The sequence below is a fragment of the Ovis canadensis genome, chromosome 2, assembly GCF_042477335.2.
Source record: "Ovis canadensis isolate MfBH-ARS-UI-01 breed Bighorn chromosome 2, ARS-UI_OviCan_v2, whole genome shotgun sequence".
NCBI classification, from domain to species: domain Eukaryota; kingdom Metazoa; phylum Chordata; class Mammalia; order Artiodactyla; family Bovidae; genus Ovis; species Ovis canadensis.
In genome coordinates, this window is record NC_091246.1 from 124,121,791 (window position 1) to 124,145,848 (window position 24,058).

The following is a 24,058-nucleotide window of genomic DNA, read 5'->3' on the forward strand; positions in this document are numbered from 1 at the left end:
AGGCCAGCTTTTTCACTCTCCTCTTTCACCTTCATCAAGAAGTTCTTTAGTTCCTCTTCACTTTCTGCCATTATAGTGATATCATCTGCATATCTGAGGCTTCTGATATTTCTCCCAGCAATCGATTCCAGCTTGTGATTCATTCAGCCCAGAATTTCACATGTTGTACCATTCATATAAGGTAAATAAGCAGGGTGACAATATACAGCCTTGTCATACTGCTTTCACATTTTGAACCAGTGAGTTGTTCCATGTCTGGTTCTATTAGGTTGGTGCAAAAGTAACTGCAGTTTTGCACTGTAGAACTTTACCATTTGATATCAGAATACATTCTTAAATGTATGTGGTTATGTTACACATCATTTTAATGGGCATTTCTCGCTTTTCTTTTTGCTAATGACATTATTTGCTGTTTATACTTATCTTAGGGAAATGATGTTAGACAAAAAGCAAATTTGATCAGTTTTCTTAATCAAGTTCAAAATGAGTCATAAAACAGCAGAGACACTCACATCACCAACGCATTTGGCCCAGGAACTACTAACGAACATATAGGGCCGTGGCGGTTCAAGTTTTACAAAGGAGACAGAAGCCCTGAAGACGAGGGGTGCAGTGGCCGACCAGTGGCAGCTGACAACCAAGAACCATCTCGAAGCTGTGCAAGAACTCAACGGTGACCATTCTATGGTCATTTAGTATTGAAGCAAATTGGAAAGGTGAAAAAGCTCCGTAAGTGGTTGCCTCACGAGCTAACCAAAAAGTTTTAGAAATCGTTCTGAAGTGTCTTTTCGTATTCTACAAAACAGCAAACCATTTCTCCATCAGATTGTGACCAAAAGTGGATTTTACATGACAGCTGGTGATGGCCATCTCAGTGGTTGACTGAGAAGCTCCAAAGCACTTTCCAGAGCCCCAAACTTGCACCAAAAAGGCCACGGTCACTGTTTGGCAGTCTGCTGCCAGTCTGATTCACTGCAGCTTTCTGAATCCCGGTAAAACCATTACCTTTGAGAAGCATGCTCAGCAAATTGGTGAGATGCAGTAAAAACTGCAATGACTGCAGTCAGCATTGGTCAACAGAAGGCGCCCAGTTCTTCCCCATGACAACGCCCGACAGCATGTCCCATAATCAACGGTTCAAAAGTTGAACAAATGGGGCTCTGAAGTTTTGCCTCAGTAGCCAGGTTCACCTGACCTCGCGTCAACCAACTACCATTTCTTCAAGCATCTCGATAACTTTTTGCAGGTAAAAGCCTTCCACAACCAGCAGGAGGCAGAAAATGCTTTCCAAGAGTTCATTGAATCCTGAAGAAAGGATTTTTATGCTACAGGAATAAACAAATTTATTTCTCATTGGCAAAAATGTGTTGACTGTAATTGTTATTATTTTGATTAATAAAAATATTTTAAGCCTAGTTAAAATGATTTCAAGTTCATGATCCAAAACTGCAATTACATCACACCTACGTAATAAATGTTACTTCTTGACCCACATACAGGTTTCTGAGGAGACATGTAAGGTGGTCTGGTATTCCCATCTCTAAGAATGTCCCCCAGTTTGTTGTGATCCACACAGTCAAAGGCTTTAGCGTAGTCAATGAAGCAGTTTTTTTTTTCTGGAATTCACTTGCTTTTTTTATTATCCAATGGACATTGGCAATTTGATCTCTGGTTCCTCTGCCTTTTCTAAACCCAGCTTGTACATCTGGAAGTTCTTGGCTCACATACTGCTGAAGCCTAGCTTGAAAGATTTTGACCCTAACCTTGCTAGCAGGTGAAATGAGAGCAACCGCATGGTAGTTGAAACATTCTTTGGCATTGCCCTTCTTGGGGGTTGGAATGAAAACTGACCATTTCCAGTCCTATGGCCACCACTGAGTTTTCCACATTTACTGGCATATTGGGTGCAGCACTTTAATGGCATCACCTTTTTAGGATTTTAAATAGCTCAGCTGGAATTCTGTTACCTCCACTAGCATTGTTCCTAGTAATACTTCTTAAGGCCACGTGACTTCACCCTCCAGGATGTCTGGCTCTAGGTGAGTGACCTCATCGTCACGGTTATCCAGGACATTAAGACCTCTTTCTATGTAGTTCTTTGTATCTTGTCACCTCTTCTTTATCTCTTATGCTTCTATTAGGTCCTTACCATTTCTGTCCTTTATCATGCCCATTATTGCATGAAATGTTCCCTTGGTATTTCCTGAAGAGATCACTAGTCTTTCCCATTCTACTGTTTTCCTCTATTTCTTTGCATTGTTTAAGAAGGCCTTCTTATCTCTCCTTGCTATTCCCTGGAACTCTGCATTCAGTTGGATATATTACTCTTTCTCCTTTGCCTTTGACTTCTCTTCTTTTGTCAGCTTTTTGTAAAGCCTCCTCAGATAACCACATTGCTATTTTGCATTTCTTTTCCTTTGGGATGGTTTTGGTCACCACTTCCTGTACAATGTTATGAGCCTCCATCCATAGTTCCTCAGGCACTCTGTCTATCAGATCTAATCCCTTGACTCTACTTGTCACTTCCACTGTATAATCATAAGGGATTTGATTTAGGTCATACCTGAATGGCCTAGTGGTTTTCCCTACTTTCCTCAATTTAAGTCTGAAGTTTTCAACAAGGTGCTCATGATCTGAGCCACAGTCAGGTTCGGGTTTTGTTTTTGCTGACTACAGTATAGAGGTTCTCCATCTTCAGCTGTAGAGAATATAATCCATCTGATTTGGTACTGACCATCGGGTGATGTCCATGTGTAGAGGTATCTCTTGGGTTGTTGAGAAAGGGTGTATGCTAAGACCACCATGTTCTTTTGACAAAACTCTGTTAGCCTTTGCCCTGATTCATTTTGTACTCCAAGACCAAACTTGCTTGTTATTCCGGGTAACTCTTGACTTTCTTTAACATTCCAGTCCCCTATGATGAAAATGACATCTTTTGGGGGTGTCAGTTCTAGAAGGTGTTGGAGGTCTTTATCAGTTCTGTAGCTCAGTCATGTCTGACTCTTTGAGACCCCATGGACTACAGCACGCCAGGCTTCCCTGTCTATCACCAACTCCTGGAGCTTGCTCAAACTTATGTCCGTCAAGTCGGTGATGCCATCCAACCATCTCATCCTCTGTTGTCCCCTTCTCCTCCCACCTTCAATCTTTCCCACCATCAGGATCTTTTGTAATGAATCAGTTCTTCACATCAGGTGGCCAAAGTATTGGAGTTTCAGCTTCAACATCAGTCCTTCCAATGAATATTCAGGACCAATTTCCTTTCGAATGGACTGGTTGGATCTCCTTGCAGTCCAAGGGACTCTCAGGAGTCTTCTCCAACACCGCAGTTCAAGTATCATTTCTTCAGTGCTCAGCTTTCTTTACAGTCCAACTCTCACATCCATACATGACTACTGGAAAAGACATAGCTTTGACTAGACGGACCTTTGTTGGCAAAGTAATGTCTCTGCTTTTTAATTATGCTGTATATGTTGGTCATAGCTTTTCTTCCAAGTAGCAAGCATCTTTTAATTTCATGGCTGCAGTCACCTTCTGCAGTGATTTTTGAGCCCAAGAAAATAAAGTTTGCCACTATTTCCATTGTTTCCCCATCTATTTGCCATGAAGTGATGGGACCGGATGCCATGATCTTAGTTTTTGTAGGTCTTCATCAGTTCAGTTGCTCAGTCATGTCTGATTCTGTGCGACCCCATGGATGGACTGCAGCACTCCAGGCTTCCCTGTTCTTCACCATTTCCCAGAGCTTGCTCAAACTCATGTCCATCAAGTCTCTGATGCCATCCAACCATCTCATCCTCTGTCATCCCCTTCTTTGAATGTTGAGTTTTAAGCCAACTTTTTCATTTTCCTCTTTCACTTTCATCAAGAGGTTCTTTAGTTGTTCTTTGCTTTCTGCCATAAGGGTGGTGTTATCTGCATATCTGAGGTTATTTATATTTCTCCCAGAAATCTTGATTCCAGCTTGTGCTTCATCCAACCGGCATTTTGCATGATGTACTCTGCATATAAACTAAATAAACAGGGTGATAATATACAGCCTTGATGTACTCCTTTCCCAATTTGGAACCAGTTCCATGTCCAGTTCTATTGTTCCACGTCCAGTTTTAACTGTTGCTTCTTGACCTGCATACAAGTTTCTCAGGAGGCAGGTAAGGTGGTCTGGTATTCCCATCTCTTGAAGAATTTTCCACATTTTGTTGTGATCCACACAGTCAAAGGCTTTGGCATAGTCAATAAAGCAGAAATAGATGTTTTTCTGGAACTCTCTTGTTTTTTTGATGATCCAGTTTCAACATTGGCAATTTGATCTCTGGTTCCTCTGCCTTTTCTAAATCCAGCTTGAACATCTGGAAATTCACGGTTCACATATTGCTGAAGCCTGGCTTGGAGAATTTTGAGCATTACTTTACTAGCATGTGAGATGAGTGCAATTGTGCGGTAGTTTGAGCATTCTTTGGCATTGCCTTTCTTTGGGATTGGAATGAAAACTGACCTTTTCCAGTCCTGTGGCCACTGCTGGGTTTTCCAAATTTGCTGGCATATTGAGTGCAGCACTTTCACAGCATCATCTTTCAGGATTTGAAATAGCTCAACTGGAATTCCATCACCTCCACTAGCTTTGTTCATAGTGATACTTCCTAAGGTCCACTTGACTTCACATTCCAGGATGTCTGGCTCTAGGTGAGTGATCACACCATCGTGGTTATCTGGGTCATGAAGATCTTTTTTGTACAGTTCTTCTGTGTATTCTTGCCACCTCTTCTTAATATCTTCTGCTTCTGTTAAGTCCATACCATTTCTGTGCTTTACTCTGCCTATCTTTGCATGAAATGTTCCCTTGGTATCTCTAATTTTCTTGAAGAGATCTCAGGTCTTTCCCATTCTACTGTTTTCCTCTATTTCTTTGCATTGATCACAGAGGAAGGCTTTCTTATCTCTCCTTGATATTCTTTGGAACTCTGCATTCAGATGGGTTTATCTTTCCTTTTCTTCTTTGCCTTTAGCTTCTCTTCTTTTCTCAGCTATTTGTAAGGCCTCCTCAGACAACCATTTTGTCTTTCTGAATTTCTTTTTCTTGGGGATGGTCTTGATCACTGCCTCCTGTACAATGTCATGAACCTCCATCCATAGTTCTTCAGGCACTCTGTCTATCAGATCTAATCCCTTGAGTCTATTTGTCACTTCTACTGTATAATCATAAGCTGTAGACAGTCAGCAAAAACAAGACCTGGAGCTGACTGTGGCTCAGATCATGAACTCCTTATTGCAAAATTAAGAGTTAAATTGAAGAAAGTAGGGAAAACCTCTAGACCATTCAGGTATGACCTAAATGAAATCCCTTATGATTATACAGTAGGTCTCTATAGATCTGGTCAACTTTAGCTTCTTCAGCATCAGTGGTTGACCATAATAGAATAAACATTATTTTCACTGGGTACATTAGATTATATGCCTTGAGAAATAGCACAATAATTTTTCTTATGTATGTTTCAGTAATCATTTAAAGTAGGTTGTTTTTTAACTAGAAAGATATACTAGATGATTAGAGGCAGTATGCATACTTAATTAATTTCAACAGAATTCAAATGAAATATTTGCTTTATCTGGCTTAACAACTACAGTACCTTAGATAATGCCAGCCTTCTCCGAATTGAACAATGCCTGGATAGAATCTTGATTATAAATGTTGACAGTAGTATAAAATTTAAATATTATTATATATATCTATGTAAACAATAATTACTAAAGATGCTGCTAACTTTTCAGATATGACTTTTTTCATTAGCACTTAGGGAAAAACCTCAAAAAATTGTAATAAATGAAATTTATTGAAAATCAATTCTAACTAATAACCAGCATAGGTTTGGGAAGTCATTTCTTAAATATGAATCAACAAAGACCTGAAACCACATGAGGTGGTTTTAAATTAATTTTAATAGTGATGCCAACTCTTGTTATGTCTGTGTTTCAGCAATCAGTGACAGGATTTACAAGGAGACATAGGTTGGTCTACATATTTATATGATACTCAGTTGTGTCTGACTCTTTACAACCTCATAGACTGTAGCCCACCAAGCTCCTCTGTTCATGGGGATTCTCCTGGCAAAAATAGTGGAGTGGGTTGGATCTTCCCAACCCAGGGATCAAATCCAGGTCTCCCGCATTGCAGGCGGATTCTTCACCAGCTGAGGCATCAGGGAAGCCCTTTACGTGACCAAATGGTAACAGATGTATTTCTGCTATAATTCTATATCAAATATAATTCCAGCAGTTATTCTTTTCAATGTGAAGGCTTGGACACACACAAAATCTTTCAATAATAAAGAGTTTCTTTTCTTTGTTTTTCCCAGTCCTAAGGGCTTTCTAAAACTTTGAGTCTTTTAGGATAATTAAAGCATTTTCCAGCAGGATGACTGAAAATTAGGATACTTTTAAACTAAACTTGTTGGCTGGTATTAAGTGGCAGTTATAAAAAATTCTCTATAGTTAGAATTCTAGAGTTTCCTTATTGCTTTTAGGGACTAATTAGATAACTGGAAACTACATTCTTTAAAGCAACTCAGGGCTTTAACTGAAGGGAAAAATAGTAAAGCATTTAGAGAAAAAATTTTCTCTGGTACTAAAAGCAGAAGAATGAAAGCAATTCTGTCTGTATGCTCCAACATTTTCCAAGAGGTATAGAATTAAAATTGGTTTATCTGAAATACCTTATTTCAAAATATCATATAAATGGAAGAATCCATATTACTTCCAAGAACTAGTAAATCTAAATCCACAAGAGAGCACTCGGTTGATAACAACACCTTGTATACAAAAGACTATTGTGGAGTTGCGGTTCTTGTTCTTAAACTAATGCAAACTTCTAGTAATTATATTAATAAGCTGAAACACTTGCCAATATTTTTACTACGCTTGTGTTCTAGTCCTCTAAGTTTGAATCATTATAAAGCAATCTAGAAATCTAAAAAAAATCCCACCATTTTCCATATTTGTAAAATTGTATTTTAGGTATAAAAAAAACTTTCCTTTAAAATGTAAAGGGTAAGAGATATAAGCAGGAAGAAGAAAATGTTTCTTATGTGCTTGCCTTTTTATTAGATAACTATGAAAAGGAATAGATGATTATTCTGTATATAATGAAATAAGCTAATGTATTCAGTGGCATGGGTAAATATGTTTATGCTAGAGTTATCCATTTTTAAACCTTATAGTGTGAGATAACTAAGTTGGTGGATCAAACAGCACAAATAAAAAGATGTAACCTCCCTGACTGATAATAGTAACAAAGGCACATGAACGGATTCTCCTTGCAATATGTATTACTCGTCCTTGACTACTTGTCATCAAACCACTGGTAATTTTGAGTGGCAATTCAACACCAACTCACATAACAGGTTCTTAATAAATGTGTTTGACTGGCAATTCAACACCATAGGTTAACTGACAACTAGTGATTCTCCAGGATCACTCAGGTCATGAAAACTTAGCTTTTCAGCCTTTTTTTACCTTCCCTGGGGTCCCTCAGGATCACCTTCAAGGCTAACAGAAATTTAGAGATACTTTCACACCACCTACTGCCAGGACCTTAGCTGTTTGTGAATACACTACATTTCAATAACCTTGAACCACTGGAAAGAATTAAGATTAATGGATAACTTTTCCCATTAATGATGATAATTTTTAAGTCTGTGGTGGCTGAGTTTTGAAGAACCTGCCTGCCAATGCAAGAGACGTGGGTTTGATCCCTAGGTCGAGAAGACGCCCTGGGGAAGGAAATAGCACCCACTCCAGTATTCTTGCCTGGGAAATCCCACGGACAGAGGAGCCTGGAGGGCGACATCCATGGGATCACAAAAAGAGTCGGACATTTCTTATCAACTAAACAACAACAACAATTTCCATTAATGATGTTATTACAGCAGCTTACTCTGCCAGGAACTGTGCTAAGTATTTTATATAGCATTATCTCATCTGTTGTTCTTAAGAATAGGTACCATTTTTTTCTTCATTTTCCAAAAGGGAAACCAAGGCACAGAGATTAAAGTGCCTTCTCCAAAGTGATACAGACATCAGGGTAGTGGGACAGAATTTGAAGCACTTCAGTGCTTAAGAAATATACTGTACATTCTCATAACTATTGAAAGTATTCTATAATTGTGTTAGCCGCTCAGTTGTGTTCGACTCTTCGTGACTGTATGGACTGGACCCCTCCAGACTCCTCTGTCCATGGGGTTGTCCAGGCAAGAATATTGGAGTGGGTTGCCATTTCCTTCTCTTTATTATTCTATAATAAAGGTAATCATCTAATTTGAGAGGTTTTATTGGTAATATCAAATATCCCAAAGGACCTATCAATTTTTTAAAATGTATATTCTTACTGCCTTCTTCTCCTCCCTTCTAAAAGTGCTCACAGCACACATAATATCAAGTTTTTTATATGCCCCAAAGAGCTCTATACCTTATAATACTCAACATTCCCACCTGATTCTGCCACATGAAGTTCAAGATTGTTCAGTCTTGGCTGACAAGCATGCTCTATTACAATACATGGCAGGTATGAACAAGAAAAAATCCTTTCTTCCCAAGTAGACAGCTGCTCTTTGTACCGTCCTGCTTGGCTTGGGGAAATCACATCATAATGGCAGGGAGGGGTGAGAACTGACAAAGTACTGGGAAACAAGGATTGCTTTGTTTTTCTTGCTCTGTCACTGACATGCGCTTACTCAACAAAATATACACATCGCTTTAGCACTGGCACACTAAATCACCTGTGACAAACCTTCTCTACGCATGGACCAAAGCAGACATTTCCATTAGTTCACTGGACCATTCAAACGTTGAGATTAAAAGACGTTTCTGAGAGATCAACGTGGTAAAAATCAGTAAGAGACTCTTCTTCAAAAAACAACACAAGAAGAAAAGAAAACCTCCATTGGGCAGGCAATACAAAAAGCAGTCAGTGCTGGTTACGGTCATGCTCCTGTGCTAAGAGACAGGCCTTGGAGCCTAAGTGGCCTCACCCACTGCGTGGTTTCTTTCCTTGCTCACGTCAAGCCCCGTGGGCAAGGAGTCCCTCAGGGCCCCGAGGCGGCTCACTGCTGCGCTCCACACACGGGCACCTGGGCAGCGGTGCCTGGTAGAGGAGGGAGGAGGAGATGACACGGGGAGGCCTTTACGGGCTGGGTCTACAAGCGACATCATTCCTGCTTACTACCAGGCAGAATCAGTCATCCGCTCACACCTAACTGCCAGGGAGACAGGCAAGGGGAGGCCAGCGTGTGTCTATGAAGAAGGGACACAGCAGGCAAACAGCAAGCCAGTCTCTGCCGAAGTCAGGGCCACCAACAGCAAGGGACCTTCCAAAAAGAGTAGAGGACCCCACAAAGAACAATGGTCCTAGTAGAAGCTTCAAGAACCTTTTGCATCTGGCATGAAGGTGACTTTATGAATGGCAGGCGACAGTCAATGCTCCCAAGCCCGCCAACACACTTAAGAAACTGCTGCAAGAACCTGCTTTATTCCTTCACCAGCACCTGCCGAGCAGCCAGACTAGGTGCCGGAGCCCCTGCTCTGCGCTGAGACTGATGATACGCAGAACATGTCTCTAAGCGCTGCGGAGCTTACAGTCTCGTGGGTGGAGGGGGAAGGATGCACCCAAAGGAGGGCTGACCGAGCTCCCTGCGGATGAACAGGCTAGGGCCCGGCTCAGGGCTTGGCACATACTGGTAACTGAGCAAAAGAGCTGAAATGAAACTCAGCAGGCAGTGGCCTGCGGGCTGGGATGTGAGGAGAAAGCATTTGTGGAAAAAAGGTACCTTGGGTAAGGATGGAGAAAACTAACTCTCATGTGTGAGTGAAAGTGGAAAGAAGAAATGAAGCTTCTATAAACTTAACTTAGCAAAAAAAAAAAAAAAAAGACATAAGGTGCTTTATATTAAAAAAAAAGTCTATAGTTACTACACCAATGTTTTGGGGGCCTTTGTGAATTTTACATGCTGGCATAATACCCGTGCATGTGTGCTAAGTTGCTTCAGTCATATCCGATTCTTGGCGAGCCCATGGAGTATATAGCCTATGATGTTCCTCTGTCCATAGCATTCTCCGGGCAAGAATACTGCAGTGGGATGGCATGCCCTTCTCCAGGGGACCTTCCTGACCCAGGAATCAAACTTGAGTCTCTTACATTTCCTGCATTGGCAAGTGGTTCTGTATCACTAGCGCCACCTGGGAAGTTGTTATACCCTTCAGCTCAGATCAGTTCAGTCGCTCAGTCATGTCCAACTCTGTGACCCCATGAACCACAGCACGCCAGGCTTCCCTGTCCATCACCAACTCCCAGAGTTTACTCAAACTCATGTTCATTGAGTCCATGATGCCATCCAACCATCTCATCTTCTGTCATCCCCTTCTCCTCCTGCCCTCAATCTTTCCCAGCATCAGGGTTGTTTCAAATGAGTCAGATCAGGTGGCCAAAGTATTGGAGTTCCAGCTCAGCATCAGTCCTTCCAATGAACACCCAGGACTGATCTCCTTTAGGATGGACTGGTTGGATCTCCTTGCAGTCCAAGGGACTCTCAAGAGTCTTCTCCTTCACCACAGTTCAAAAGCATCAATTCTTCGGTGCTCAGCTTTCTTTATAGTCCAACTCTCACATCCATAAATGATGACTGGAAAAACCATAACTTGACTAGATGGACCTTTGTTGGCAAAGTAATGTCTTTGCTTTGTAATATGCTATCTAGGTTGGTCATAACTTTCCTTTTAAGGAGTAAGCGTCTTTTAATTTCATGGCTGCAGTCACCATCTGTAGTGATTTTGGAACCCAAAAAATAAAGTCAGCCACTGTTTCCACTGTTTCCCCATCTATTTCCCATGAAGTGATGGGACCGGATGCCATGATCTTAGTTTCTGAATGTTGAGCTTTAAGCCAACTTTTTTACTCTCCTCTTTCACTTTCATCAAGAGGCTCTTTAGTTCTTCTTCACTTTCTGCCATAAGGGTGGTGTCATCTGCATATCTGAGGTGATTGATATTTCTCCTGGCCAGCTTGATTCCAGCTTGTGCTTCTTCCAGCCCAGCGTTTCTCATGATGTACTCTGCATAGACGTTAAATAAGCAGGGTGACAATGTACAGCCTTGACGTACTCCTTTTCCTATTTGGAACCAGTCTATTGTTCCATGTCCAGTTCTAACTGTTACTTCCTTACCTGCATACAGATTTCTGAAGAGCCAAGTCAGGTGGTCCAGTATTCCCATCTCTTTCAGAATGTTCCACAGGTTCCTGTGATCCACACAGTCAAAGGCTTTGGCATAGTCAATGAAGCAGAAATAGATGTTTTTCTGGAACTCTCTTGCTTTTTCCATGATCCAGCAGATGTTGGCAATTTGATCTCTGGTTCCTCTGCCTTTTCTAAATCCAGCTTGAACATCTGGAAATTCACGGTTCACATATTGCTGAAGCCTGGCTTGGAGAATTTTGAGCATTACTTTACTGGTATGTGAGATGAGTGCAGTAGTTGGAGCATTCTTTGGCATTGCCTTTCTTTGGGATTGGAATGAAAACTGACTTTTTCCAGTCCTGGGGCCACTGCTGGGTTTTCCAAATTTTCTGACATATTCAGTCCAGCACTTTCACAGCATCATCTTTCAGGATTTGAAATAGCTCAACTGGAATTCCATCACCTCCACTAGCTTTGTTCATAGTGATACTTCCTAAGGCCCACTTGACTTCACATTCCAGGATGTCTGGCTCTAGGTGAGTGATCACACCGTTGTGATTATCTAGGTCATGGATATCTTTTTTGTACAGTTCTTCTGTGTGTTCTTGCCACCTCTTCTTAATCTCTTCTGTTTCTATTAGGTCCCAACCATTTCTGTGCTTTATTGTGCCCATCTTTGCATTAAATGTTCCCTTGGTATCTCTAATTTTCTTGAAGAAATCTCTAGTCTTTCCCATTCTATTGTTTTCCTCTATTTTTTTGCATTGATCACTGAGGAAGGCTTTCTTATCTCTCCTTGCTATTCTTTGGAACTCTGCATTCAAATGGGTATATCTTTCCTTTTCTCCTTTGCTTTTCGCTTCTCTTCTTTCCACCCTTGGCATATCTTAAAACGAGTTTGAGAAGTTGCCACCACAAACTGCTGTGTTTAAGGTCGAGACTGAACGGCACTATGTGCTAGTCACTCAGTGTCTCCTCATAGCAGCCACACAGGAGAACTTCTTTTTAGCAGAGCTGGTTAACATTTCACTTCCCCGAAGATAATTTTTAAAAACTCTTCACTGACTAGTCACTTATGGCAAGGCTTTAATGCATAGTTGCAATTTAACTTTTTAGAGTAGGATCTTCTAAATTATATTTCTCCTGGTCCTAATTTTTATGATAATTCTTTATTTTACTTTAATGCATATTATTTAACATTTATTGAAAGCTAACTATGTGCCAGATAATATGCTAAATACTTTGCATAAATTAATTTATTTAACACTCATTTCAGCCTAATCTGTAGCACAAAAGTCTAAGAGGCTTAGAGTGAGTGATTAAGCAGTTTGTGTAAAGGACACAGACCTATAGGTAGGGGAGCTGGCAAGATGATCTAATTCAAGGCTAAGCACTGTATGGTTTCCAGATTATTGCATATTTTGCTAAGCTGTCTCAAATAATATACAGGATGATGTAGGAGTGTAAATAAGTAAATAATTAAGATGCACTGATGTTTTTAGAAAGGTGCAATGGATGGCAGGATGGCATCCTAGGGAAAAAGCTAGCAGATTAAAGATTCAACTTTTAAATTTAGTTTTCAGCTTTTCTTCCCATATTTGTAAGTCTCTGAGATAGAACCTCTTCTATTATTCATAAGCTTTACTAATTAGAAAATATCAACTACAGTTCATTTCTCAGGGGACTGTGAAACCAGAAAAACAAGCATTTATAGTATGTCTTCCTATGATCATGTCTCTTTGGAAAATTCAGAAAGCATAAGATGTGGTCTTTGCTCTTAAGGGTTAAAACCAAGTCAGGAAGTAATATTTGTTCAATAAAATATCTGGGTAACAAGTAAGTGCTAAACTGTACCATAGTCCCTAAGTTTGAGAACAGTTCAGAAAAGGAAGAGCTAAATGTCAGATGCAATTTGCCAGCAAAGCATTGTTGGGGCAGGAGATATTTAAATTCTAAAGGGACAAAATAATGTCTATTTTGAAGATGCTATGTATTAATAAGAACTTTTAGTAACTGTAAAGCATGGGAGCAATAAAGAATAAAACTGCTCTGTTACAATTTATGAGATTCTTCTGATTAAAAATTCACAGTAACATCAGTGACCTCCGTATGTCAGTCTACCCACTGAAATACCAAGAGCATTCTGTATATATTATATAATCATGTGACAAGCTACTTGTGTTTCAAGAGTTAAGTCAGACAGAAAATTTCCAATATGGATGATAGCAGCCTAGAATCACAGCTAGAATTTCCACTGTCAGTAAGGACCGCAAAGCTAATGCTTTCATAATTCTTCCGCACTCTACCAAAACATGAGAGGAGGGGAAACGTGATGCTCAGTTGGCTGAGCAGGCATACTCAACAAGAAAGCAAAGCTTCATAAATGTCAGTTCAAGCCTTCCTACTGGTGACATTAAAAAACTGTCTTCTAAAACAAACAAAAAAAAAACTGTCTTCTATCAAAATCTTAACCCACATCTTACTGGTCAAGCGTCCTGCACACGAGGAACCGACACAGACCTCATTTTCACCCTTCAGTGCCTGAGCCATTAAGGTGAGCGCCACAGAAGGACCTCTTCAGTTACAGCAGCCCTGGTCTGGCCTGCCTCTCCTTAAATACATTTTAATAGCAAGAATAATTTGGATCACATGCATCTATAAGTCTTGCAAGGGTTTATAACTAACACCCACATAAAAATGAGCATAACACATCTGACCTTGATTTTTTTCAAAAGTGTATACTCCTGCTCACAAGAATATATTTAAATGCTTCTCATATAGAAGTAAAGGAGAAAAACCTATGGGTTTTGAAAATGAGATCTTTAAATAAGTATAAACTATCCCACCCCCTCCATTGCAACCAGCAATGCTTTGAGGCACTTAGACTCACCATGTCTTTTTTTTTGTTTTGTTTTTTGGTTTTTTTGCATATTATTATTTTTTATTTTTTTAATTTTAAAATCTTTAATTCTTACATGCGTTCCCAAACATGAACCCCCCTCCCACCTCCCTCCCCATACCATGTCTTTTAAAAATAAATTACAGGCTCCTTACTACTGACTACCAGTCAGTAAAGAATCGGCCTGCATTGCAGTGCAGGAGACCTAGGTTCCATCCCTGGGTCAGGAAGAGTCCCCTTGAGAAGGAAATGGCAGCCCACTCCAGTATTCTTGCCTGGAAAATCCCATGGACAGAAGAGCCTGGTGGGCGACAGTCCATGGGGTCAGAGAGTTTAACACGACTTAGTACTAAACCACCACAGGCTCCTTATGAATAGGACATGTATCTTTCTGCTTCTTTACATGGTAGCACCAGTTGCCTACTGAACAACATGTTTGCTGCAAGAGACACTGGCTACTAAATGTAAGAAAGAGCATGGAAAAGAAACATGCTTATAATCCCCAACAGTGTCCAGCAGTCTTACCCACATGGCCTCCTTCCTAGGGGCCGAGAGGAGAAGAAATATGTTTTATCCCCATCCCATCTGCCAATGATTATCAACACGGCCTGAGGAGCCAAATACTAAGATGATGATAAACAGCTTCCAGGAATGTGGAATAACAAGGCATCCTCCTCCATCAGTTACAGGCAGCCCCAAAAAGGAAGAGAGGAGCAGCCCGAGATATGGGTTCAAGCACACCCCTTGTCTCTGCCCCTTTGGTTGCTCAGAGGGTACTGGTTCTCATGGTGTTTGGGGAACGAGGCAAGGGGCAAGAGGGACGATGAGGAGCCAGCCCTCACCTCTTTTGTTTAAGAAGACCCTCTCGTGTGGCGTGGGGGAGGAATGAAAGAGTGGAAGTTTTGTCGAGACCATTAGGGGTGAAAGCCAGCCTCCCACCCCACCCCAGCCTTCCCTGCTATGGCTAGGGCTTTGGAAATTGTCAGGTAGCAGTTCCTGTCACGGGGTTACGGGGCATCTATCATGACAGCGGGCTTGGCCTGTAATTAAACCGTTTCTGCTTTGTCATCATTTCTTGTCTGACTGCATCGCCAGTAGAGCTGCCTAGAGCACCAGGACTTGACAGTCATTTGGACAAGCCTTGCAAATATGGAAGAATCCAGACTGGAAAACCACCCTGTTTGGTCAGAAGTGTGTTCCTAAAATGCAGGATTTATTCCACACAGATAATCCACTGTTTTCCGTGGCAGGCACAGGTCAAACAAAGGCAAGGGAGTCTTTGGTGTACAGCCAAAACACGGAGGCCTCACTTCCGCCAGGGGATGGACCCATGCCCTCCAGGCTTAGACACAGAGAGCCCTGTGGAGCCAGTCCCAGAGCCCTGTCAGACGAGGAGACTCTTTGTATTTACAGATTCCCCCTTTTTACTTACTTCAGATCAGTAACTAGGTCTCTGCTGGCACAAGGTGAAATAAAATCAAACACAGAGGTATAAACTGCAGCCTGCCACAGGGCGCAAGGGTGACTGCCTGGAGTGGCACGTAAGTACACTTTGTAAAACCAGGCCTGGGTCAGCAGCTGAGGACGACAGACCCACCAAGCCCTTGCCAGGGTCTCCCACTCGGGTTCCCGGGAAGGCTAGTCTGCTGTGCACAGACTGCTTTGGCAGGGGGCTCTGCTCTGAGCCAACATGTCCATTTCTCTTTAGGTCCCTGGCTGGATCCTAGTCCCCCTTCAACATCCTGCTCATCTGTGATCTCCTTGGGGAATCTTTTACCAATTCTCCATCCTCCCATTCTCTGCTTCACAAAGCTGATCATCCCCTCTCTGCAGCATCTCTGGTACCTGGCACATTGCTCCTGATTCCGTCTAACACACAGGGTAGCAGGCATGTGTTTACACATCTGCCTTCCAGAACAGTCAGCGAGACCTTGAGGGCTAAGTTAATATATTGTTTTTTAATTACATTCCCAGCGCCTGGCATCCTGCTTGACTTGTGGTGGCTGCTAAACATTTCCTTGATAAATTAACAGGAAAAAAAGTGTCTCAATTCACAACAGCATTTGTTTTATTCCCTCTTACAAAAGTCTTCTGTTATAAATATCTTCTTTAATCATTTAAAAAAAACTTCTCTCATTAGCTCTATTTTCTTAAGTCACTAATGCAAACCTTCTTTTTTCATCTAATTCATATTAAATTAAAAGGAGAGAAAAAAGTATATGCAAGTATTATTATGACAGGTATACCGGTTTTTTGTTTTGTTTCTAGTTAAGGGTCTGCACCTGATATCACAGCAATAAATAAAGCAGTTAAATCAAGTGAGCATCCTCCTCATAGAACAGAGCAGGAATTAGAGGTGGAATTCCTAAGAACTGTGTTGCATATATCTTGTTATCATTGCACATTTCTTTCCTGCATTTCATATTTTGTGCTTTTTCTTATATGACAGAACACTGAGATGTATGCTCCACCTTAAGACTCTTCAAGAGTTCTCATGATTACAAACAATTTCTTACCATAAGACCAAACTTCCATTTTATATATATATTTATAAATAGAATCTGTTTTCATCATTTATACCACTGCATCAGACCTGAGAAAAACATCTTTAAAGGGTGTACATACTTGAATTTTATAATTATCATATGACTATAAATTATGTCTCCTTTCAATTAGGATAATTTTTTTTTTCTTGAAACGGCATTTGATGAATGACCTTGCATTCAGTACATTTCATTTAGATATATAATTGTGAATCTTTCATCTTCTGTATTAGGATGGAGAATTATGTTGATGGTACTGTATTTTTATCTTCATGGTTATGGAAAATGATAACAGCAATCCATAAAGCTAATGAAATTGTATATAGTCACAGATTATTTGGTACAACTAATGATTTAGGAGCCTGGGTGGTCCCAGAAGACCTCAATTCCAGTGATGTGGTCCTGAACCTTTATTTTAATCATAATACCAATCACCAAATGGAACAACCAAGCTGCTAACAGAGCCTCTCCGGATACAGTCTGGATTATATACAGCTAATGAACAGAAATCTATGTTTTCACTGTTCTTAAACCACATGGCAGGAAATTTTTTTCAAAGTTACATGTTTCAGGGAAACAGTCCAGTGAAGCAAAGAGAAGAACTTAGGTCAGGATATTTGAGCAAAGATTTTAAAGGTTCATGGGAAAACAACAGTCTGACTGTAAAGCTTTAGTTACAAATCACTAGCTGTGATCAAAGTAACTGAAGAAATAAAATAATTACGGCAAACATTTTTATCAATTAGTTAATTGACGAAAACACCAAAATCTTTAAAACATAAATCCTTTTATATTTAAAACCACCTTTGGATGTGCACACCTCACAATTATATGTAAGAGTTTATTGCAGAGTTCCTCTTTCTTTGTTGAATCACAGGGTGTGGGAAATAATCCAGCTTTGTTTGGCTTGACAAACACAGAACACTCAGAGGAACTGAAGAGCCAGTCCCGCTGATGTCACCTCTCCTTCACAACCATTTCAAACTCATATGAAACAGTGGGTCTGTCCTTCCTCTGTAGAGTCAGATGCTGAAGGCCACTGAACTTTCATGTAGTCATAACTCAGGTGGAAAAATAATCCTAACTCCAACTATTAACTTACCTTGAAGAACTTCCATGGGCAGAACAGTCCAGGCGTTTTCCAGGTAGGAAATATAAATATAGCGAGCTGTATTGCAGGCCAGACCAATGTACAGAACCCTAAAAAAAAAGAAGAAAGAAAAAGAAAAATGAGCCACTAGTAGAAATAGAAAACACTCAAACATCAACCCCTTTACCCCTGCCCAGAATATCCCTGATCCAGCAGATGGCTTTCCAAACTCAGGAGTGGAGAAACTAAAGGACAATTAAGTGCAACCATGAACTCTTAGGAATAAGAAGATGGCTTCCAACATATCTGCTCTCAGCCTTTTCAAAATGCTTGTTAATATAAAAGCGAACGTCGCCCTTCCTGAAACTTAATTAGTCACAGAGATGATGCTTTTTTAAGATAGTTTGGGCACACTGCCATCTGTAATGACATTGCTGGCTTCCTTCCAGGTGGCTCTAGGGTAAATACGCCTAGGATTGTAGCTACCTCGCTCTGTCGGGGAAGGACAGGGTAAAAATGAGGACGTATGAATATGCGGCCTCACTTCCAACACGTAAGACACCGAGTGGTTTCCCAGGGAGACTCGCAGGGTCACTGAAAACTGCCCTCCAATGATGAATAATAAACTACTTGGAAATCAAATTCTTTTTTCCTATGAGTTCAATTGATACAAGCTCATTATTTTTAAAAAATCCATGATATCACATGCTTATGAAATTGATAAATGTATATCAGCCTCTAGCTTTCACCCTCGCAATCACCACCACCAAAATTATGAGTGAAAACCAAATGAACAAAAGCCTAAAGTGGTGAATCCGAGCACAAGTTTACAATCTCTCTCTTCTGAGACAGATGGGCTGGTTTAGAAGCAAACGGTGGCTGCTTCTCTCTACCAAATACAGCCTGGGGGGTTTCCTTTTCTTGGTTGTTTTCCATTTCTTGGGTAATTTTCCCAAGGTTAATACTTTTCTTATTTTCTAAACCCAAGTGAATGAAAACTGAAAGGTAAAAGAAACCAGTCTGACAGTCAGCAGTTATTTTCCTAATTTTGCTCAACTGTGTTTTTATACTAAAATCATTCCTATAAACAATGTTCTCTTTTTTCAACACTGGATTAAGGAAGGGAAATGCTCGGAGCTATCCAGCTGGTATTAACTGCAAACATGTACAGAAGATGGGGGAAGACAACAAAAGGACTGAGGTGGTGGGGATGGGCTAGGAAATGGATACTAGGCAGTTTAGGAGATCTTCAACAGTGAAATGGCCTGGGTTATCAGAACCTTTGGATTCTGTGTTCTTATTTGTATGTTTTGAGGGAAAAAGTATGTCTCAAACCTGTGTGATAAAAAGTCAGCTGAACAAACTTGCTATAAATCCATCAACCAGGGCCCTTCTGCTGGGAAATAACAAAAAATCCACAGGCGATTAAAATGTCAAGTACACTATACAAGCAAGTTACACAAATGTTTCCTTCCAGGTTCTAAGGCAGCCCTGATGATGACATCAGCGTCACCTCACTCACGCTCAGCAAACATGCTCTATAAAGGGCCGTATAGTGAGCATGCTTTCCGATCTTCTGCAACTACTCAACTCTGCCGTTGTGGCGTGAAAGCAGCCACAGGCAAAACGCCAATGAATGAGCGTGGATGGCTGTGTTCCAGTACAAACTGAATTAGGAGCACTGAAATGTAAATTTCATGTCATTTTCACGTATTGCAAAATAGAGATTTTTTTTTTTCCCAACCATCTCAAAGGGTAGAAACAATTCTTAGTTCCCGGACCCTACAAAATAGGCAGCAGGCCAGATCTGGCCCGTGGGTCACAGCTAGCCAACCTCTGACCTAGCTCATTAGTTCTTCTTAACTTTGTACATCAGAGCTACTTGGGCAGCTGTTAACAACTACAGACGTCAAGGCCCACACCACTCTCAGTTAGGCTGAACCCAGGCTTTGTGCTTTTAAAAGCTCCCCAGGTTATTCGGATACTGAGCCAAAGATGGAGAACCACTGATCTAGCCCTTTCCGGGCAGCTCCCAGTAATTCTTGCCCATAATCCCATCATGAAATATTGGGTAATACATCTTCCTCGTGTTCTTATTGCCTGTTCGTGGTAAGTTGCCTCAGTTCTGTCTGACTCTTTGAGACCCCATGGACTATAGCCCACCAGGCTCCTCTGTCCATGGGATTCTCCAGGCAAGGATCCTGGAGTGGGCTACCATTTCCTTCTCCAGGGGATCTTCCCGACCCAGGGATCGAACCCATGTCTCTTACGTCATATTGCCTATCCTGAAGCTTTCTTTTAAGCCCTCTTTTGAACCAGTTACCACAACAACCACTATTCAATCAGGCCACGGTCCACAGTTCTTGGCTCCAAGTAACCCAGAATCGACTGGCCCAGTTTAAGAGGCGGACTGTGCTATGCCTTCAAACCTCTGCCCATGTGGAATTCAGTCACCGGAATCTGTAACTTTTGGGAGCCTTAGGTCTCAGATTACCACCAATAAACCCAGTGGATACAAGTTGATACATCTTTCTTTTCCACACTTCTAATCTCACAATTGATAGTCCTTCAGGACCAAACATGTGCCTTAAAGGAAAAACCACAAAGAAAGTATCCAGGGCAAGTTACTTCATGTCTCAGAGCCTCAGTTTCCGCATATATCAAGTGGATATAACATCAGCTCTGCAGGCTCATGGTGATCATCACAACACAGTGTTTGCCCATGAAAAGCACTCAGTGAAAGGTGTTATTATTACTAGTCTTACTTAAGAAAAGTATCCAAGTATCTGTTTTTCTGATAAAACTTTGATCCCAGAATTCCATAAGAGAGTGTGGACAGGAGCTTTCCTTCCTCACCAACCATTCTGGAGAAGCCAATGGCTTCAAAATATCATCAAAGGGAAAAGGATAAGCAGAAAGGAAGACAGCATTTTGGTCTATGAAAAGAGAAAGTAGTAGATACATGTTTATTGAATAATCACTGAAAAGTACTGCAGCAAGCTAAGAATCTCTCTACTATCTGAATGGGATATTTAAACTGAAACATTATTCACCGACTTGGGTGCTGATTGTGTCCCCTCTAAAATGCATATGCCTAAGTCCTAAACCCTAGGATTTCAGAGTATGGCTGGATATGGAGGAAGGACCTTTAAAGAGGTAATTAAGGTAAGATGATGTAACATCAGTTCAGTCTCTCAGTCGTGTCTGACTCTTTGCGACCCCACGGACTGCAGCACGCCAGGCTTCCCTGTCCATCACCAACTCCCAGAGCTTGCTCAAACCCATGACCATTGAGTCGGTGATGCCATCCAACCATCTCATCCTCTGTTGTCCCCTTCTCCTCCCTCCCTCAATCTTTTGCAGCATCAAGGTTGTTTCAAATGAGTCAGTTCTTCGCATCAAGTGGCCAAAGTATTGGCGTTTCAGCTTCAGCATCAGTCCTTCCAATGAATATTCAGGACTGACTTCCTTCAGGATGGACTGGTTGGATCTCCTTGCAGTCCAAGGGACTCTCAAGAGTCTTCTCCAACACCACAGTTCAAAAGCATCAATTCTTCGGCACTCAGCTTTCTTTATAGTCAAACTCTCACATCCATACATGACTACTGGAAAAATCATAGCCTTAACTAGATGGACCTTTGTTGGCAAAGTAATGTTTCTGCTTTTTAATATGCTGTCTAGGTCAGTCATAACTTTTCTTCCAAGGAGTAAGCATCTTATAATTTCATGGCTGCAGTCACCATCTGCAGTGATTTTAGAGTCCCCCAAAATAAAGTCTGCCACTGTTTCCATTGTTTCCCCATCTATTTGCCAGGAAGTGATGTAACATGGGTGGGCCCTAATCCCACATGACTGGTGCCCTGATAAGATAGGGTAGTGACAGACACAGAGGGGAGACAAGGTGAAGACAGTGGAAGGCAAGCCAGGGAAAGAAGTCCTCAGAAGACGCGCATCCTGCCAGCACCATGACCTGGGACTCTCAGCTTCCAGAACTGTGAGGAAATAACATTTCTGTTTTGTGTGATGACAGCTCTAGCAAATGAATACATGCACACTCGTGGAATTAAGAACTTGCTAATAAAAAGGAATTTATAATATGTTTTACTAAATCATCTTCTGGACAATCAAATTCATTATACTGCATATAGAGCACACGTTTGAGGTCCAAAAATTTTCCTGAGCATTAAGAGGTCTGGAAATACAGAAGAGTCTGAAAAATGCCTCTCAGTGAGATATGGAGACCTACCAAACACCTATGGTGAAACAGCTCAGAAACAATATCACTGCTTTCCTGTTTCACAGCAGGAAGTCAGTAAGTATAAAAGTAGACAGGAAATAAAGACAATTTTAGAACTGGTGGCATAGATAAATCATCTGTAAAGAACACAGTTGGTAAGGAGCAGATGATTCAGCAGAAAATACCACACCATAGAACACTCAAATCACACATCAAACTCCTTGATTTGATGCTTGAGCAAAATATAATGGTGGGAGAAAAGTACTCTTGAGATTCTAATTTCTTACAAAACCACAACTCACAGTATTAACAAGATAAGTTGATTGGTGATTATCTTATAATAAAACTGGTACTTTTTTTCCCCCCCAGAAAAACAGTATTCAAGATACAGATATAATTAACTGTGAGTCATCCTTCAATTCCTAATACAGTTGTGGGTTAATTATGATGCCCTACTTTTGTAATTCAAACCATCTATAACATGGCTGAATGCCCCCTGAGAATGTTTCTAAACCACAGAGAACACGAACTTTGCTCAATAAACATTAACTGAGGTAACACTCTGTGCTATACACTATGCTGGACTAAAGGGGAATTTTAAAAAATGAAGTGAAATTGGGATTTCCCTAGTGGTGCATGACTAACACTCCATGCTTGCACCTCAGGGAGCCCAAGTTCAGTCCCTGGTCAGGGAACTAGGTCCCCTGTTGCTGCAATGAAAAGATCCTACATGCTGCAACAAAGGTCGATGGGCCTTCATGACATTACTAAGGCCTAGTGCAGAGAATAAATGAGCAAAAATAAACATTTTTAAAATGTTTCTTAAAAAATGGAGAAATCCTCCATGCCTTCAAGTAACTTAGTCTAGTGGGGAGACAGACACAGAAGCAAGTTAAGTTAAATACAGTACTCCAGGAGGTCTGCACAAAGTGCTAAGACTGTGACAAAGGAGACGTTCCAAGACACCTGCTGCTGCTAAGTCTCTTCAGTCATGTCCGACTCTGTGCGACCCCATAGACGGCAGCCCACCAGGCTCCTCAGTCCCTGGGATCCTCCAGGCAAGAACACTGGAGTGGGTTGCCATTTCCTTCTCCAATGCATGAAAGTGAAAAGTGAAAGTGAAACCGCTCAGTTGTGCCCGACTCTTAGCGATCCCATGGACTGCAGCCCACCAGGCTTCTCCGCCCATAGGATTTTCCAGGCAAGAGTACTGGAGAGGGGTGCCATTGCCTTCTCCACAAGGCACCTGGGTTAGAAGCAAATGGACAAAGAGGGAGGGCTGAGCATCACAGGCAGAGGAAAGAGTAGAAGGTTAACCATGAAACCTCAAGCATGTGTGTAGAGAGGGTGTTTGAAAGATATAAGAAGGCTCAAAGTCTCAGGATTTATGAAGAGATGAGTGAACCTCTCCAGTCCAGATCCACTCTGGAAATTACCCCCTGTTCCAGAGACAATACAGGTTATGAGCAGCAGAGGAAGACTGAAGAAGGATTATGCTACAACGCTCTCAAACGAATGAGACAGAAGAGCAGTATCACGGGGAGAGAACCCATTCTCAGCTGAATGAGTAACTGGCAGCAAGCATGTTGCCAAGCCTCTAATGGAGAAACAGAAAAGTTTCTCAAAAAGGGAAAACCATGGGATGGGGCTTTCCTGTTGGTCCAGTGGTTAAGAGTCTACCTGCCAATGCAGAGGGCACAGGTCTGATCCCTGGTCCAGGAAGACCCCACATGCCGTGGAGCAGCTGAGCCCATGTGCCACAGTTACTGAGCCCACACACTCTAGAGCTGTGCTCTGCCACAAGAGAAGCTGCTACAGTGAGAAGCCTGCACATTGCAACTAGAGACAGCCCAAGTGTAGCAATACAGACCCAGCACAACCAAAAAAAAAAAAAGTTGTTTTTTTTTAAAAAATTTTAAAGAACACTGGAGAAAACAAAATACCCTGGGTAAAGATGTTTTTTAATCAACCAGACATGAAGTATTTGCAGATGGAGACTGAACATGCGCTCAGCCTGTGGTTCAAGTCCTTGCACAAAGACACAGTGTTCCAATGCACACAAGTGTC

The 24,058-nt window shown here is 41.3% G+C and overlaps 1 protein-coding gene across 7 annotated transcripts in view; it reads right to left on the minus strand.

Annotated features, from left to right (window-relative positions):
* Positions 1-24,058, minus strand: part of MFSD6 (major facilitator superfamily domain containing 6) — a 94,234-nt gene that overhangs the window by 11,873 nt on the left and 58,303 nt on the right. For all 7 annotated transcript variants that reach the window (XM_069576916.1, XM_069576918.1, XM_069576915.1 and 4 more), the window contains exon 3: positions 17,767-17,864. In XM_069576916.1, coding sequence (XP_069433017.1) covers positions 17,767-17,864 — 98 coding nt within the window. The remainder of the gene's footprint in view (positions 1-17,766; positions 17,865-24,058) is intronic.